The 19,590-nt window shown below is 37.7% G+C and overlaps 1 protein-coding gene across 1 annotated transcript in view; it reads right to left on the reverse strand.

Annotated features, from left to right (window-relative positions):
• Positions 1 to 19,590, reverse strand: part of LOC113438593 (cytosolic phospholipase A2 beta-like) — a 38,567-nt gene that overhangs the window by 11,027 nt on the left and 7,950 nt on the right. The window contains exons 4-15 of the mRNA XM_087921781.1: positions 18,703 to 18,834; positions 18,244 to 18,302; positions 16,195 to 16,237; positions 15,909 to 15,972; positions 10,714 to 10,841; positions 9,894 to 9,998; positions 8,911 to 8,948; positions 7,989 to 8,124; positions 5,956 to 6,092; positions 5,099 to 5,321; positions 3,692 to 3,809; positions 1,985 to 2,122 (exon numbers count right to left, since the gene is read on the reverse strand). Of these exons, the coding sequence (XP_087777907.1) occupies positions 1,985 to 2,122; positions 3,692 to 3,809; positions 5,099 to 5,321; positions 5,956 to 6,092; positions 7,989 to 8,124; positions 8,911 to 8,948; positions 9,894 to 9,998; positions 10,714 to 10,841; positions 15,909 to 15,972; positions 16,195 to 16,237; positions 18,244 to 18,302; positions 18,703 to 18,834 (1,321 nt within the window). The remainder of the gene's footprint in view (positions 1 to 1,984; positions 2,123 to 3,691; positions 3,810 to 5,098; positions 5,322 to 5,955; positions 6,093 to 7,988; positions 8,125 to 8,910; positions 8,949 to 9,893; positions 9,999 to 10,713; positions 10,842 to 15,908; positions 15,973 to 16,194; positions 16,238 to 18,243; positions 18,303 to 18,702; positions 18,835 to 19,590) is intronic.

The raw sequence follows: 19,590 nt of genomic DNA on the forward strand, positions 1-19,590 counted from the left end.
CAGCTAGAGAAACTAAAGGAAATCCTAAGAGGAGTCAAAAGCCAGTAATATCTAAACCAAAGCTACCACCGTTTTTGTTCGATGTTTATCCAATCATCTTAGATTTACACAATGTATTGAGCTAAATTATTATTGGCTGGTTTGAGGTTCAGGGTATGTGAAGTGAGCACAGTTTCTCTATTTTTCACCCACCTATTCCATTCATACCTTCAGTCAGATTCAGAGCATCGTGCTATTGCAAGACAAGCTCCATCCTTTGGTATTTGCAATGTGATTAAATATACACATGCCTCAAAGTTGCTGTTTCTTCATTGAGAAAAATGCAAAGCTGCAGCAGATTACTTATGCAAATATCCATACATGCCCACCTATCTTTCTTTCTATGTCTACCTCTCTCTCCATATAATTGTCCCCTTTTGGCCTTGCTTTCAAGCAGTCTGTTTCTTGAAGTCCTACTACCATGTTTGTGAGGGAAACAAGAACACAACCTGAAGGCCATATGAGAGGACTTATCAGTTGAAGATTCCCTCATCTCTAATTGCTATTTCACACAATGCTCTCTGGACCCTCAAGTGGTGAAATGGTTGCCAGAAAGGGCCTCAGGCATAAAAAAAGAATAGTCCAAATCCTGGCTGCTGAAAGCAGTAGAATTAAAATCCTAATGCAAATTAGCACAGGATGCATTTCTGAATTCCTGTTTTAGAAATTGACTTTGATCTAATGGCTGACTCTCCTAACCTTCCTCCACTTAGTACTTTCTAGTAATTGGTAATTTCCTGGTTGTAAATAAAGGAACTTGTGATCCAACAGATCTGAAGGACATTCCGTTTGGGAATGTTGCAATGCTCAGTATTTTCATCTGGTATGTGTTTACAATAACAGTGCAAGGCTCCACCATAACTCTGTAAAATAGAGTGGTCTGGGAGAGAATGAGGGCTCTAAGTCACACAACAACCTCCTACAGCTGAGAATAGACTAGAACCTGGATGCCTCCGGTCCTAATCCTAATCCAATACATTAAGCACTACATCAGACAGGCTCTCATGGAAGGATGTCCCTATATGTATTCCAGTGTTCCAAACTAAAATTTTATACACTTTATCATTTATTTATTTATAGTAGTGGAACCCTGCACTGAATAAGGAGTTGGCCAAGACAAGCTAAGTTTCTTCCAACGCTGTGATGCAACTCATGAAAGCAATTTATTGATGACAAAGGGAGCAGGAAGAAACTTTCATGAAATTTCTACCTTTAGTTTAAAATAAAAGCATTTAGAGCAATCCCTGTTTCAATTAAGTTGCAATTGTTGTGTTTTCTATGTAATGCCCTACATGTCAATGTTCAATGCTGAGATTAAACAAAATATAAAAACACAAATTGCGAAAGGTACCTTGATTACAAAAACTCAGTATGAGTCGGGGTGGGCTTCAAAAATTTATAATCTTACATCTATTGTGTGTGCGTATGTGTGATAAACACACAAACACACACACACACACACACACACACACAAACATACATATATATATATATATATATATATATATATATACATACATATATACATATAAATTTTAGCCATTGTTTATCTACCGCAGGTTGAAGGCCTGTTGTCTTAAACATGATTCAAACCAATATAGATGTAAGCTTTATTTTGCCAATTGGGCCCACAATACTTGCTGATGTCTCTTTCATTTAGGTTTCTTTCATGGATGCTTTTTATCAAGTGGGATCTGTTGTATAACGTGATGATAGGAAGTGTGTGTGTGTGTGTGTGTGTGTGTGTGTGTGTGATTTTTGCTATTATAAACAGCATGAGAAAACGATTAATTCCCCGGAATATTTTAACTGCCAAAATGGAGCTCTGATCGCTTTGGAGTAAAAAGGCTAGAAGTCTAAGACTGCCTAGGAAGACAGGATCTTTCCAAGGTTTCCCTGATAAGCTCTGCTATATTTTCCTTTAGCTTATAATTAAACAGATCACCTTCCATATAGCAAATCCTGGACTCTGGGTTCTTCTTCACCATTTTTCCCATGAAGAATTCACTATCAAAATCCTCTGAGCGAATCTGTGCACCGTATTTTAGTAAACCCACTTCATAAGGATTGAACTCCACCCATTCTGCAACAAAAGGTACACAAAAGATTAACAGATAATCAGAGTTGGAAGGGAACTTGTAGGTCATCTAGTCCAACCCCCTGCCCAAGCAGGAGACCCTACACCGTTTCTGACAGATGGCAGTCCAATCTCTTCTTGAAAGTCTCAAGTGATGGCACTCCCACAACTTCCGAGGGCAAAAGCTGTTCCATTGGTTGATTTTTCTCACTGTCAGAAAGTTTCTCCTTATTTCCAGGTTAAATCTCTCCTTGTTCAGTCTCCATCCATTATTCCTTGTCTGGCCCACAGGCGCTTTAGAAAATAGCTTGACCGCTTCCTTCCTGTGGCAGTCCCTCAAATATTGGAAGACCACTATCATGTCTCCCCTGGTCCTTCTCTTTACTAGACTAGCCAAGCCCAGTTCCTGTAACCATTCTTCGTATGTTTTAGTCTCCAGTCCCCTAATCATCCTGGTTCCTCTTCTCTGTATTTTCTAGATGAAACAGGAAGGAAGGAAGGAAGGAAGGAAGGAAGGAAGGAAGGAAGGAAGGAAGGAAGGAAGGAAGGAAGGAAAAGAAAGAAAGAAAGAAAGAAAGAAAGAAAGAAAGAAAGAAAGAAAGAAAGAAAGAAAGAAAGAAAGAAAGAAAGAAAGAAAGAAAGAACTTGGTTGGCTATTGATCCAAAGATGAAATCAGAAGGGAAGGGAAGGAAGGAGGGAAAGAGAGGGAGGGAAGAAGGAAAGAAGGAAAAGAGAGATAGAGAGAGAAAGGAAGGAAGGGAAAGAAAGAAGGAAGGAGGAAAGAGAAAGTCAGACAGTCAGACAGACCTCCAGGGAGATTTCTTCTGGAAAAAATATCATTAGACAAACAACCATCTTGTTCCAATTACCTTGATCAATTTTGTGGTATCTTCCACAAATCTAAGTGCAAAGCATGACAAAAAATGGAATTTTGTATTCAATGAACAACTTGCATCACTATGTTTATCACATAGAGAACAATGAAAAGCTGTTTAAGGAAATAATGTATAGCCATTTAAATAGTTGTACACATCTAATGCATAACTTTCTAGAAGAAAATTACTAGAACTACCTGTAATCCCTGGCTGATAAAAGATAATGTCAAAACAGAAACCGATCCTTTCAAACAAATATTGATGTAGAGGAGAAAGGTTTTCATTAACCTAAATAACAATTCAAGCAAAGATCATTTAGATCAGGACAGGAAACTGGTGCCCTCCTGGATGTTTTGGGCTGCAACTCTTATCAGTACAAATTGTGAAATTCTGAAGCATATCTAACCTATCAATAACTTGAATATTACAATTAGCTTAAGTATTACATTTTTCTCTTTGATTTTCTGTATGATCTTCCTGCCTTGGTGAAGTTGATTGCAAATAAGTATAATGCAACCTTCCCTATGTAATCCATATAAAAGTACTCTGGGAGATTCATGATAAATAGGAAGTACTTGTTCTATTAAATTCAAGGTCAATATTTCATGCCCTTCCCTTTTTCTCCTCTCTTCCAATGCCTATAGCAGGCAACCAAAGCCCACATTTCCACAGTGGAGAGACTGATATGTGAGTACTCACCTCTAAAGTCAAAAGTTTTGATATTTTCTTCTTTCACATTTATGGCTGTGTAAATAGGAAACGGGTTCTGCCCCTGATTCAAAGCCTGTTGCTGGTCAGAGAGCTTAGTGGGATTTATCTTCAAACAAAGGGAAACATAATAAATATTTTAATATATGCATCATTCAATAGAAGAGAATACATGTAGCTAAGGGTTCAACTGGGAAATCCTTGGTATTCTCTGAGCTTGTTTGCTTTTTTTTTGCAGATGTTTCATTACCCAACTAGATAACATCATCAGCATTCGGAAGTGTGAGGCAACCCACACTCACCAGCACAGATCAGGGGTGAGCTTCAAAAATTTAAGGAATAGGTTCTCTGCCAAGTTACAGGGTGGACATAGCCATGGTGGGTGTGGCCTAGTCAGCCTCCTGCACCATGGTGTGGGGGGGGGACGTTTTTGCCCTCCCCGGGCTCCAGAGATTTTCTTCAAGCCTCTGGGAGGGCACAGACAGCCTCCTCGGGCTCCGGAGGCTCTCTGGAAGCCAGAAACAGACCCATTTCCAGCCTTCCCAAACTTCTGGGAGGCCTGTTTTTCATCCTTCCCGAGCCTCTGCACACACCCGGCACTTATCTGCATCCAAAACAGGTCATGTGGGGACTCCTGGGAGGGGAGGGGTGGGCAGGGCCAGCCAGGAGAGGGATGTGGGCAGGGGTGGGATGCTACCGGTTTGGCCCGGTTCTACAGAAGCTGTAGCTGTGAAGAGCAGCTGACACCGAACCAGTTCGGTGTTTTGCCCACCTACCTACCCGGGCTCCTGGCTATTCCCTGCTTTTCCCTCCTCAGCTGCTTTGTGTAGTACAACTGAGATTGAAAAAGCATGAAGCAAGAGGATTTTCGAACGCTGCACACACAAGCACAGAAATCCTTGGATTTCTTGCTTTCTAGCTAATCTAAAAGCAGAACCAAACCTTCCTTAGGACTGAAGCTTTTCAATGCAGACTCAGGTAGCCGACTGCAGATAGATAGATCTCTAAATGAATCCGCGATTCTGTGAGCAACTCAATCTGCCTGCCTGCTTTGCCTGCTTTTGGGTAAAAATTGTTCTTTTTTATAAAAAAAAAATCAATGTTTAAATAAATATTTACCATATTTATATACATGCCATGCCCACCCAGTCACATGACCACCACCACACCCACAAATTAGGCCACACCCACAAAACCGGTTGTTAAGAAATTTGAATCCCACCCCTGGAGTTGGGGGTTCTCCAAACTGACAGATTCTTAGCTAGGGGCTCTCCTGAACCCCTGTGAACTCACAGCAGCCCACGCCTGGCACAGATGATGTTACATGATGTTACATTGCTGCTTCAATAGCAGAAACTAGGGATCACATCTTTGCTGCATAACAAATACTTAACATACTCCATCGTAGAAAAAAGCTTCCTGAACAAGGGCCCAGAGTGCTGTAAAAGATGCAAGATGACCAGCTTCAATCCTCTTGGATAGCTCCTTGTGATACTGCTCCAACCTTTCATTAGAAATAATGTCGTTTCTGTTCTTCAGCAACTGTCTTTTTATATTATGGATGTGGTCTTCAAAAGTTTGATGTGACCAGTCCATATGACGATTCAAATGTGTAAGTGTCCTGCAGTAGTGAGAAAAATATTTCATAAAATGGAAATTTCTCCACTATTATATATTCAAAGTATATTTGTAGCATTTTAGAAACTGGTTCAGAATATGCTGTTCTTATAAAAGTTCTAATTCTGATGTCACTATCTAGTTTTCAAGTGGAATTGTCCAAAGAATTCAATCCTGACGGTTTTAATTAACTCTTTGGACACATATTTTGAAATAGAAGAATTTACTCTTGTCCTTTATTATATGCTGACATATACTGCACATGGACAATTCAATTCTAATAATACTTATAATGATTTGAAGTTCACCTTTTTTTTCTGGCTAAAAGATATGATTATTCACCTTGATTCTCAACTTTTAATCCAGCCTCCAACAATATTGTTAAATCATTTTACACACAGAATTGGGGTGTGGGACATTTCTACCCCATCCAGGAATCCCTTCTACTCTTTCTGCACAGTAGTTTCATAGTCCTACTCTAATGAAGGAGTAAAGTCCCACAAGTACTCATCATGGAAAAGCAGGCCAAATGATGTATTTTTCTAATCGTGTTCATTTGCAGGACATAATTTTCTCAACATTGGGCCCTGTATAATTGGAATTCTAATTAAATGTAACACATTTCTCTTAGTTTTTACCATGTTGATCCAGAAGCACTAGTGATATATGTAATGCAATCCAAAAGGTTCAGTTTCTGGAAGGCTGAGAGATGAGCATACAAGGATATCATAGCTCTGAGACCACCTCCAGTTGCCAAAAGAGCAATCACAGGGACCTGTTAGAAATATAAGTAATCACTTCATCAATAATATAAATGGTGACTTTGGCCATAGAACAATCTTGGACTCTGGAAGATAACATTCCAACTCCAAATGATCTTTTAATAGACCAAATTGACAGTTCCAATTTCCAGAGGGGAAAATAGCAGCTTAACCGTTTCCAAAGGCAAACAATGACACAGATTTTTTCGCCTCCAGATTTTTTTTGGGTGGGGGTGTGTTTTTTCTTTGTCTAGATTTAAAGAGAAAACTTACAATGTCACTCATCAAGAATAAGTTGTGGAAACGGAGTTTTTTTCCCGATTGGCTAGTGAGTTGAGCAACAGATAGGTAAGTTCAGGTGAGTCCACAGCTGTCTCACAGCCTAAATTTATAGACAGTAAAACTGACATTCCTCATTCTAATGCTATTTTTGGATTATAATTCATTTTTCAGTTAGAGATTTTGTTTAGATATGAGTGTTTCTATTTGATGATTGTCATTATTTCTGGGTCTATAATATTAAGAAATGGCTGAGAACTTGATTGATTTTTGCTTGCCTCACAAAAACTAAACTAAAGAGATTAAAATAAAATAAAATATCCTTTTTTAAATTTAAAATAGAAAAAGTAACTTTTATGAATAGAAAAAACCTTTGTATAGGAAAGCTGTCTTCTTTATATATCAGTTGTAAAAGAAAACCTTAAAGTCTATTACCAAAGCACAAGATGACTAAAAGAAATATTTGATTTATGGAATGTTAAGTGAACTTTTTACTGGAACTACAAGTTACAATTGAAGATTAACAAATCCTTCTGGAAACAACTGATTACAAATACAATTAGATGTTTATTCGAACATTGAAAAAGACATTGTGGATTACCCTTTCAAATTGAGATTTATTAGAGCTACTTCATGGAAATTGCAAGAAATTTTCAAGAACCTGACCGTGATAAAAATTTCAATACAAGAAGAAAATATACTAAAAAAACAGAAGTCAGAATTTTATTTATGGGATTTAAGAATGGTAGTAAGAAGAGAAAAATATATAATTGGTTTATTTGACTGGCTAAATAATGAGTTCTTATTTTTGATGATGTTGAATGGTTATATAGATTGGATAATGTGTAGATGAGTTTTTGACATCTATATAAGGGGAAATTATTTTTGAGATAAAGTTTCATTAATTTCTTTTTTATAATATTTAATTGTTAAAGAGAGGCATGAGGGAAACATAGAATAAATGGACAAGATCGTTATATATTTATGACATTAGGTGTTTTTGCTAATTTTGATCTTGGCTAAGTAATAAGGGGAGCTGGAGCTTTAGGTATGTGTTTAAAAGATTTATAAAGTTTTGGCTTCTAAGTAAACAGCTGGACAAGTCTCTGCAATTTTCTTGACAAGGTTTTTCAGAAGTGGTTTGCAATTGCCTCTTTCCTAAGGCTGAGACAGAGAGAGAGAGAGAGACTGGCCCAAAGTCATCCAGCTGGCTTTGTGTCTAACACAGGCCTAGAAAATATACTTTCTGAGTTTCTAATATGATGCCTTAACCATTATACCAAATTGGCTCTCTTTATAGGATTTACTTCTATGTCAGCTTATATGTAGGTTCAAGTTTTATACAAACAGAAGCTTAGCATATGGTTCACGTCCAAAATGGATATCCAGAAACTGAATTTTGTAATTTTCAATGAATTTAAGTAACAAGGTTGATTTCTAGAAATCCAATATGGCTTCCATTTTGTGTCCAGACAATATAGCATAGCTCATTCTCTGTTAGAATCATACATGTTGCGGCTCCTGAACTTACATTTTCAATCTAATGTGTTGTGTGGGCACAATTATGCTTGTCAATAACTAGATGGTAATTAATTATTTAACACGCAAATAATTACAAGAAGTCCACATACCTCATCCTCTTGTAACTCCTCTCCTAGATTAAAAAGCTTATACAGAGCATCTGCAACCACTTTTTTCCTCTTGCGCAGAAAATCCTGCTCATCAGGGCAAAGTTCATAACCCAAGCGCACGTCAAGATTCTGTGACCTGGGATACAGAAACAGCCATATCACTGCTAAGCACAGATTAGATGTCAGTTCATTTCAACAATAATGCAGTTAGCTGAATATCAATTCACAATTTACAGGCATGGTTTCAGATTTGTTATGGGAATCAAAATTATCCCCATGCCAATCAGTTCAGGATTGCTGGATGCTCTTCACTGCACTAAGCCTTCATTTCCACCTGCTTCAATGGACCTGTTTTATGCGAAGGAAGCACCTTAGGAGGAAGTCTTAGAGCACTGGAGCATGCCCAGCAATGCCACCATTTAATTAATGGGGAGTCAACTAACTTCTTATGTAGATCTGAAGTTATATCTGAAGCTAGAATAGATTAGGCTACAAATAGAAAAATAAGTTCTCATTCAAGGACTATTAAAGTGGAGAATATTTGAATGGTCAGAGACTACATCTCAGCTTATTAATTATAAGAAGAGCTGTGGCTGAATTTTTTTCTTTTCCTTTTCAGGTTTGGGAAAATTATTTTAGACTTTGGGGAAACACTTTGTGAAAAATTTAAAGGCAAGGGTGAGATATTGAGGGAAACTGTTCCCATTCCCACTTTTCAGACCACCAAAGGAGGCTGAAATCAAAGCAGTAAAATATGGTGGTTTTGCTACTGAATTTTTGGAGAACTACAAACGAGATACTGGGGAGTTGCATGCAAGCTTCAAATGATGCACAAATAGTGCATGTCATTTTTTCTGTCTTTCCTTTGCATTCACTTGGTGTATTAATTATGCCAAAAAAAATTAGAAAGGAAATACCTTACCCGTCAATTACCTGGAGATACAGCTCCAAGGTATCACCCTAAAAACCCAAAAATATGCATTAGTGAAGACAGTGAAACTGGACTAAAAAGGGGTAGAGACACAAATAAGTTGGGCATGTGAAAAACAAAAACAAATAAACTCTTAAGATTTGTTTAACCAAGGAGTGCATAGGAGTACTTATAATCAATTAATCCATCAATAAAGAAACACAGAAAATGCTATATTAGATTTGAGTTTTCTCAATGCTATATTAGACTTCAGTTTTTCCATATATGAAAAAGTGCAAAACACATGTAATATTTATAAATAAATGATCACTGGAAAGATTCAGTTTGCATATTTGTGGGAAACTCATTTGTCATTTTCCCCAGAGTATGAAAAAGAGAAAGAGAGAAGAAAAAAAAGGGTGGTGGGGGAGAGTCTTTGTCTTATCTTTCTGATAAACAATGCAAAATAAGTAATAATGATGTTCCATCATCTATTCTTGAGTCAATTAACAGCTCGGAAATTCTTGAAATTTCAGTAATTCATGTTGTGAACCCAGAATAGAGCTTCTATTATGTTGCTCCCTACTTCAAAATAAGAGATTTCTATTAATTCGTTGAAAGCAGTGATTGTGTAACTTATCTATGAATTACATAATGTATGTAATATAAGTATGAACTACAAAATATTATTTGTGAATATTATGTCAGAATATTAATAAGTATGATTACATATAGCATTATGTATGAACTACATTATGTAGTTTATGAAGTAGTTTATGTATGATTTCTGACCAGCAGTCAATTACATTAAATTTAAGAGGGAGGGAGAAGCAGCATTTTCCTCTTTTTTTTTTTTTTTTTAGAAAAACATAGTTTTTAACAGAACTTTCACAGAAAGTTTAAATGATAATTTATTTGTATCACTCAAGTATACTTTAAAAAACAGCAACAGTAATCAGGAAAGGTGATCATTCATTTTTAGAATCAAAACTTGCCTTCCCCGTTGATAGTTCAAGTTTGACCTGATGGCCAACTGGAAGTAGTTTCAAAGGCAGAATTAACGAATAATCAGATTCACTGTCCTTGTTAGGTAAAATGTTCTGGGAAGAAAAAAAAGGTGACCCAAATGAAAAAGATTTAGTATATTACTTATTGCTTGATGATGATAATGATGATTAGCTGACTTTTCAGTCATTGAATGAACTTTTCATTCAGGCAAATTCCAGGCATCAAAAAACTAGCTGAACCCTCAGTTCTTGGACCTCAAGAATTATTTGGTCTCTTTCCTTATATTTTCCTTTAACTATTCTGAACCTTCATTAAATTTACAGTAATTCTGGCTGGCTCAGCAGAAAAGTCTTGGCTAAAGAAATGTACGTATTCAATAACTAGATGGAAGCAGACTATCTCATTGTATTTTGGCTACAATTTACAAATCATTTAAAATTGTGTTGTTTATTTAAATATTTAAAAAAATTTAAAAATTAAAAGTATAAAATATTTTTAAAAATTTAAAATGTAACAAATCAATTTTTAAAAAGTAAAAATGAGAAAATAGCGAATTACAAGAATGAAGAGTGAAGAAGGCAACAATAACAAGATTAGGTGGGAGGGGAAAACAGCCCACACAGTCTAAAACGGCCCATTTGCCAAAGCCAAACCTTCAAGATTCATTGATGCATCAGCAGAACAATGGTTTTTTTATTTGTTGCTACACGATAACCTGATGGATAATTGGGTGTCCATGGAAAAGGAATACATTCATACTTATTTTCCTTTGCTGAATTACAATTACACGATAACTGAGACCATTACCTGAATTTTAACTTTTAGTACTGGCCCAAAGCTTTTTATGCAGTGAAAGCGGAAGGAATCTAAATTTTTGCTTGTCTTCTGTGTTCCTTCATAAGATTGCTCGACTGAAAAGACCAAATTTTTTTTGGCTAAAATAAAACAAGACATGATAAATTAAATTAAATGTTGGATATTTATACTTTTAAAAATGTGTTGTTAAAAATGTGTTGTTAGCATGAGCATTTGTTATTTTGTATTCATAAACTAATTATTGAACTGCATCCTTTGTCAAAGGTTTCAAGACATACAGTAAACATAGAACCTCATGTCTCTTTCATGCATATATATTTAATACTATTCATGCAGCTTACAACTTGTGTATATGAAAGCATAGTAAGATTAGGTCAAAACTCTTTTCTCTTTCCATAAATCTGATACAAAGAAAATACATCACTTTAAAAATACCTAATTCCAGTTCAAATTCATGTTTTGCCAATTGCCATTCACATTTTATAATTTGAATATAAAAGTAAGGACTTTATTCAGATTTCACACTACTTCCACTTTAACATTCAGATGCTTCAGATATGATAGACCTGAATCATAGGGATCATGAACTACCACTGCGCACTGTATCAAATGCAGCCTACTCTAAACATTATTGCATATCAAGAATCAAATATCACAAAATACACAATATTGAAATAGAATAGCCTTATAAGATCATTATTTTTAATTTATTCTGAAATTTATTGGCTGCTCATCTTACTACAGGGTAATTCTTATTATAAGAATCGCTGTTGCTGTCTTGCCATGCTTATTCAGTAGGTAAAAGAGGGATGCTAAATACTGCTGCTGTCTGTGATTATAGTCTGTCTCAAGCAAGATTACATATTCAAAAATTGTGGGGGGGGGGGGGTGTGGGGACCCAGAAGGAAGAAACAATACCATTTGTAAAAGAATTATGGGGAAGATTAAGCGACTTCTTCTCAATGAGTGATGTTTTGCCTTGTTTTAGAAAAACTTTCCCACTCCATTACGTTGCCTCAAGAAAAGTAGGTTCAGTGACAGATGCTTGACAAGGGAAAGGTGTGGCTTCACCTTTAGGAAGGTATTTCAAACTCCAGAGAATAGCTGGCAAGAGATAAACATTCATAGCTTCTTCTTTAACCACTTATGCTAATGAAACAATTTATAAGTATCATCAAATATTAAGCATGCAAGATAACCATCTACTAAAAGGCAAAAGGTCAGCTCTTCGTGGCTTTCCAGAAAGCTAAGAAGATGGACTTTTCCAGTTCTCATAGCTGAGTGGTTCATTCGCTGTTAGCACACGAATTCAATAAAGTCTGAGCAACCAATTTAGCCGCCTCACCTCATTCTGTGGTGCGTTCGTTCCCAGTACGAAGCAAAGGGTATTCTATAATGGCAAAGGTTGTTACAATAAGAGCCACAGTGGTGGCACAGTGGTTAGAATGTGGTACTGCAGGCTACTTCTGCTGACTGCTGGCTGACTGCAATTTGGCAATTTGAATCTCACCAGGCTCAAGGTTGACTCACCCTTCCATCCTTCTGAGGTGGGTAAAATCAGGACCCAGATTGTTAGGGGCAATATGCTGACTCTGTAAACTGCTTAGAGAGGGCTGTAAAGCACTGTGAAGTGGTTTATGAGTTTAAATTGCTATGCTATACTTCCTTGACCCACTGGATGCAACAACTGAGGGAAGGGAATTGGATTGTCCCACTCTACCCAACAAAGTGGGATGGGCAGATTACTTGGCCCTGTGCTATGTGCGGGTTTAAGGATAATAACAGCACATTGAATTGCATCTGTAGAGCAACTGGAAGCTAGTGCAGCTCACAAAGCAGTGGTATGGGCAAAATGAGAGATGCCTGCATGTTGCTGTATTTGGAAGTAACTACAATTTCCTGATGATCTTCAAGACAGTGCATTGCAAGAGTCCAACTAGAAAGTGACCAAGACATGAAGGAATGGGAGCAAGATCTTTCCATCCAGGAATGGGAGCAGTTGGCATGCAAGCTGTATTTGTGCAAAGAACCCATCAAGCAGGAAAAGTGGGTTCAGGAAGACTCCCAAACTGTACAGTAGTTCTCCCTGGGGAGCTGCTACCCCATTGATGGTTAAAGTTTACCCATCACTGGACCCTGGAGAGCCAAAAATTCAAAGCCACTCCATCTGGTGAAAGTTTCACCAAAGCTGGTTTCTCCCCATCCAGACCATTATAGCCTCCACACTCTAGGACAGCACAAAACAGTGAAGATGTATAACTAGAATCATTGGCATAGTGAAATATCACGTCCCATGCCACTGAATGACCTCATGCAGAAGTTTCACATAGATGTCAAAAAAGAATGGTGAGGAAGCTCTGAGGTCGCCCACCAAGTTCCACCAACACCACCTAGAAACCCCTACAGATGAAGGAGGAGAAAGACCACAAACAGCATCTCCCCTCCCTAATCCTGAAGCCATCATGAAATCCAGGAGGACTATGGTCTAATGGTCTTCCACAAACATGATCAATGTCATTTCCATACCATTATTCCACTCTGAATCCAGCCTAGAAAGGGTCCACATCATTAATGAAATTTTCCATAGGACTAAAATGATAGCATAGTTGCCAACATATAATATTTGCTATACAGTGTAATGGCATCTGGGAAAAGTCTTCAAAGTTGACTACACAAACACTAGAAAGACCCTATAATAGAAACCCTCCAACACTGTGACATCCAGCCAAGGGAACTAGAAGCTGCAGCTGCTGACAGAATCCACTGATGAAATCTCTGCTATGAAGACTCCAACACCTTTGAAGACTGGCATCACCAAAAACTGAATAGTGTCACAGAGTGACATCCCACAGTTATCGTAACAATGGACTTTCAGTGTCCCCACTGAACTAGACTCTGTGCTTCCAGACAGAGACTGAAGAGCCACCTCCGTTTCCACAGATAAACTGCACCACAGTGTGTCTTCTTCAAACCAAAAGATACTCTGGGGGCTGCAATTCCCTAAACTCTAGTCAAGAAATCCATATAAATACATAATAAGTGAGACTAAACTGGCAACGTGCAGTCAGAATAAAGAAATACTTTTCAGATGCCTTTGCAATATTATCAGCATCTGCTCTTTTTTTGGTTTACCATGGACACATCTGGAAAATGTGTCCTGCCTCAATCTTGAAAACCTGCAAAGGCAATCAGGAAGGTATTGTCAGGGCTGCCAGATCTGTCATCTCAGTAAAAAGTCATTTTAATCTCCAGGACTGTGCATCAATTCTTGTCTTGGATGACTCCTTTGCTTTCCTTTCCAACACGGTGGAGAAGGCTGCTTATTTTCACACTTCCAAATCGCATCACTTAACAATTTCAATATAATTGCAAATGGCAAATTCTGATGCAAAAGAGAGGGGAAAAAAAAGAATTCCTGAAAAAGTAGCTGTAATTTTTTTCCAAGAATTCACCAGCATTGGGAGGATTTTAAACTATTTTGATCCTTTGCATATGCCCCAGATTTGGTAATAGCTACAGTAAATGCCATTTTGCATCATAAATTCCATCATGGGATATTGAGAAATCACAAGCACATTATTCACAAAACATGTCAATTTTTCCTTTTCTGGATGGCTTTAAAAATCTCTGCCCTTTGGAGAGAATTAGGAATTGGATGGTTTTAATGGTTTCTGTTTAAACATAGCACAACAATAAGATTGTAAAAATACATTTTTGATCATTGTTGATTGCAAAAGTCTTCCCTTGGAGTACTGTGCAATGGTTTAAAATGAACATTTTTCTAAATCAGAAGATCGGAATTAAAGTAATAAGCAGTGTTACAAATATCAGAAGAGACCTAAACTGGAAGAGTAATTTGTCTTTTAATTGTGAAGTACTCTCACCAATTCACCACTCGATCTCTAGACATTTTCTGATATCCCTTACAGGCACCCTCTCTTTCTAGAATGCTGGCCTCAGCAACTTCTAGAAACCACAATGATTTCACAATGTTTATTGCAAAGCCACAGTGCAAATTCTACTTTTCCATTGTTTATCCCAGTGATAGTTGCAAGTTCAAAAGTCACAGAGGAGTCATGAGGTCATGGCACAGATTTTTCAAAAAAAAAAACCTCACACAAATGCCCTTGAGGGTATAAGTCCCTGATGGCAAACCTACGGCATGCATGCCCAAAGTGGCATGTGGAACCATGTCGGCTGGCAAATGCAGTATCGCCCAATCCTCTTCCAGGTTTCTGGTGTACATGTGTGCATGATGATCAGCTGTTTTTTATGCATGTGGCATTGCTGGAAACTGGAAGAGTTGGTCTTCCATTTTCCATTGTGTGCATGTGCGCTGGGCAGCTGACTGTCATGTGCGCATGTGTACCAGTAACTGAAAGACAAGCTGGCTGGTGCGTGTGCACATGCTGGAAACTGGAAGTTCTAGGCAGCTTCTTTTCCAGGGCACGTCCCTGACATGTGTGCGTACCCGCCCTTTTTGGCACTTGGTGCCAAAAAGGTTTTCCATCATTGGTATAGGTCAGTGGTGGCTAACCTTTTTGGGCTCCTGTGCCAAAAATTGCATGTGTGCCAGCACACACAAACTCGCGTGCCAGCACCCAGAATGCAATGCATGTCCCCCTCCCCACACCACCTGTGCATGCATGCATAATCCCCCCTCCCTTACCTGCACTGCACCTCACAGTTGATTTTTTGGCTGGTTTGAGGCCTTTTTCTGCCTCCCAGAGTCTTGGAAAAAGCCTCTGCAAGGCTTTTCAGGCCTGGGAGGCCAAAAAAGACCTCAAACCAACCCCAAAAATATCAGCTCTGAGGCACGCGCATGCGCAGTGAGGCAACTTGTGGCACATGTGCCATAGGTTCCCTATCACGGATATAGGTAATCCTTGACTTATAGTCATTTGTTTAGCCACCGTTCAAAGTTACAACAGCCTTGAAAAAGTGACTTATGACTGGTCCTTGCCTTATGACCATCGCAGCCTTCTCATGATCACATGATCAAAATTTGGGCCTTGGACAATCAGCATGTATTTATAATTAACGCCTCCAGGGTGATGTGACAATTATTTGCTACCCTCTCAGCCCTAGGACACAGGCAACGGCAGACCGCTGGAAAACTGCAGGGAAAACTGCAGGAGTCAACATTAAAAGATAGACACACACACATATACAAACAAGGTATATACCTTTCAATACTTTCTCGTTATCCTCTTTGCTCACTTTTACATCCAAAATGGAAAGTCCACAGGCCTGTGAAAACCAAAGATACAACATTGTGTCTAGAACTTTATTTATTTCTTTGCATTACATCATATCCCACAATATAGTGCTTCCTAATGGAGAAAAAGGAGGGCATATACCCATTTTTCTCAACCTGCATCTTGCAGATTTTCCAACCTATGTGGTTAACATGGACTCAAAACCTCTAAGGAGTACCAAACTTCCCGAAGACCCCAGAAGAAGAATCCTTACCACTAGGACACCATTGGAAATTAGTTGCTCGGGAGGACCTGGCCTAAAAAGCAGAACAGGGGGAAGAAAAATAAACAAAAAAGAACAAATAAGACCAAGGTTGTTATCCTTTACTATTTTAGAAATAAGGCTTTGTGAACGACTGACAAAAACAGGAAAGGCAATACAAACAGCTACAGACACTCCTATTCTATAAATTGCCAGCCAGATAAATCATTAAGATGTTTGTGCACTGTGACGCAGAGTAAACTTCTTTACTCCGTACATTTTTATAATTTGTCCATGAACTGAATTTAAAGTGGCACCAGTAAAACTTAATGGAGTGTGGAAAAGCCAAGTCCAAAATATAATAACAATAATAACAACTGGAGCATCACCTGAACACCATTCCCATTGACAAAGTCACCCTCAATCAATTGAAAATGGGCAGTTCTGCTTGGAAATCATATCTAACAATATCTCAACAACCTCTACTTATACCAGATCCTCGGGAAGGGCTTGATAGGTTAATAAAAGTGCCAAATCCAACCTAAACATTTGGCTGACTATGTAACCAACCATAATATTTTTTTTTCTTTTTATGACCCTGTAATCCCTTGTATTGGAGTGGAGTCCGGGCAACTGAATGGAGCTGACCATTTAGTGGCCAGACGTCCTTGGTGACACCTGTGTGGAGTTATTCTTTACTCCCTAATAGAGAAACATTTGTCCCTGCTTAGAATTGAACTCTCAGCCTCCTGAGTGTGGGGCTGGGAACTTTTCCTCTAGGCCACCGCACTGCACAACCAACTATAATAAACAGTAATCCAAAACGTAAAAAGAAATACCAGCAGTACTTCAGTACAGCACCAAATTAAAGAATAAGATAACTTGTCAATTAAACACTTTTTGTATTTTTATTTCTTTTGTAAGTTCACCATCAATGCTCATAGAAGCAAAAGAGCAGATTATACATTTGATAAATAAAACAAGCTCCTTCCTCTTCCATCTACAAAAATAAAGTATCTGGATTAGGTCTCATGCTTGGCCTAGAGAACCTCCTCGAATAGAGATGGAGACATTACAGGAAGTGATGTCACCATGAAAAGATCCTATTGATTATTATAGGAGCAAAAAAGAAAAAGAAAAAATATTTTGATGATCAAATAGACCAGAAACTGACCTTCCCCCCGCACCCCGTTTTATATAGTAACTTGTAACATATGCAATCTATAAGCAAAAATAAGAAATGTAGTTCCTTAAATTCAGAATAATGCAGAATTAGTGGCTAATGGTCCTTGTCCAAATCAAATTGGCATGCCAGGATCCAGCTTCTGACAATGCAGTAGAGAAACTGGCCACTTCCATTGTTAAGGAAACAGACTCAACAGCCACAAAACTGGACATCTTTGGGGGAATTTTTTGGGGAGAAGGAATTTATTCTGAGGTAGAGTTGGAAGGGTGATTCTGTTCTAATTATGGAACACTACGTAGAAGAGCTAGTAGAATCTCCAAATGGTTGGTTTCCTATAATATAAGCTAAAATAGGGGTGGAAAATTAGAGATTCAATATCTGCAGGAACTGCAGCATAGGTTAGCACAAGGCTGTCAAACTCCCGGCCCACAGGCCAGATGAGTCATGTGCTGGCCATGCCCATGCACGGTTTAGCAAAGGAGGGGAAAGTCCCAATACGTCACATGACGCTGCCATGCTATGAGTTTGACACTCCTAGTTTAGCATATTGTATAAATCAGAGCAAAGTTACATCATACTATGTTTCATTTATTTGGATGCAGTATGTTATATGAACAGAGATCTGTGTTTCAGTCTATTATGTTACATAAACATAGGCAATGTATCAGAATACAGTTGTATGGCATTCCATAATAGATCATTGCAGAATTGTATGGCTTACTAAACAAAATAGGATAGAACAGGGTAAGGTAAGATAGAATAGGATACCCAAATACCCCCAAAACAATTCCTCTTTTTAATTATCTGCTGAATAATTCAAAGGATGAATTTTCCAAGACCCAAACCATGAACAATGACTTCATGTTTACACTTACATATCTGACAGCTTGAATTCCACTTCTAGAAAATCATAACGATCAGGTTGTTCTTGTGTCTGGTAACAGAAAAACATTTATAAAATGCACAGGAACGAAGACAACATTAATATATGCAGTCCACCAAACAGGAGAGGAGAGGAGAGGAAAGGTGTCAGCCCTGAATCTATACTTTGAGGAACATGCCTGCCTTGAAGTTTTGATTCCAGTGTGAACTAGAACCCTGACAAGGAAAGGAAAAGAAAGGAAAGGAAAGGAAAGGAAAGGAAAGGAAAGGAAAGGAAAGGAAGTTGATATGACATGAAGCGTAACCCCTTTTTAAGGACAATCCTTTTCTGTGCTCTCCTTTCACAAAACCCATGAAACGTACCATTTAATACACTTGGGAAAAGAACATCCATTAGAGTTAAAGAATACATGTTACCTACATTATGTGCAAAATAATTTTTTGCCCCTCACCTTTGGTTTTAAGGAGAATTTCTCAAGGACTGGACTTCCGGACTGGAGTTTTGACAAATCAAAAAGAACAATTAATTGGATATCACAATTGGTGTCTGGGTCAATTTTGCAAACTTCCAACTGTATGATATTCTAGGAACAGAAGAGAAGAAATGGCAATTGCATGCTCCTTTTTACTGATGGCAATGTAGATATTTTCGCTGTAATATTTTCTTCCAAATTGATGGAATTTTGCCTATTGACCAGGAAAACTGATTATACTCAAAGTAAGAAATCTAATTAGTCAATCTCATTAACTCTGTACATCTGCTAATTTATTTATTTATGTACAGTATCTATTTATTTATCACATTTATCTCCCCCCCACATACACACACAATCTGAATCTTATTTTGGATAATCAACGGGGAAGCTGTTACAGATGATAAATTCACCTAAAAACTTAACCGTAAGTTTTTGGGGATATTATATTAGGAAAAAGGCGCCAAGAAAAAAAACTGTCTATTAAATTCCAAGAAATTTTTAGCATTCTTTCTTTTCTTTTACAACAGATGTCACTGCATTTTAAAACCCTCACATTAAATATGTGTAATGGAATATGTTTCACTACCAGCTATCTCAGAGTATTCATTTCCAATCTTTGCAATGGATTAACAGTAATCTCTGAACATAAAGCATTAGCTATCTGATCTCTGCACTTACACACAAAACTTCTGATACGTACTTTCAGGCATACAAGCATCTCCAAATGATAGAAAACAAAGGTTTCAATAGTTTGTTTTCCTTTTCAAAATATCAAATCATGGAGTTAATTTTACAGTCTTGTTTGGAAAAGTCTGTTTTGCAACAACATTTTATGGATTTGTTTATCCTGTAAGCTTGTCAAAT

The sequence above is a fragment of the Pseudonaja textilis genome, chromosome 1 (assembly GCF_049901715.1).
Source record: "Pseudonaja textilis isolate UNSWEBS1 chromosome 1, rPseTex1.2, whole genome shotgun sequence".
In the NCBI taxonomy this organism is placed as follows: domain Eukaryota; kingdom Metazoa; phylum Chordata; class Lepidosauria; order Squamata; family Elapidae; genus Pseudonaja; species Pseudonaja textilis.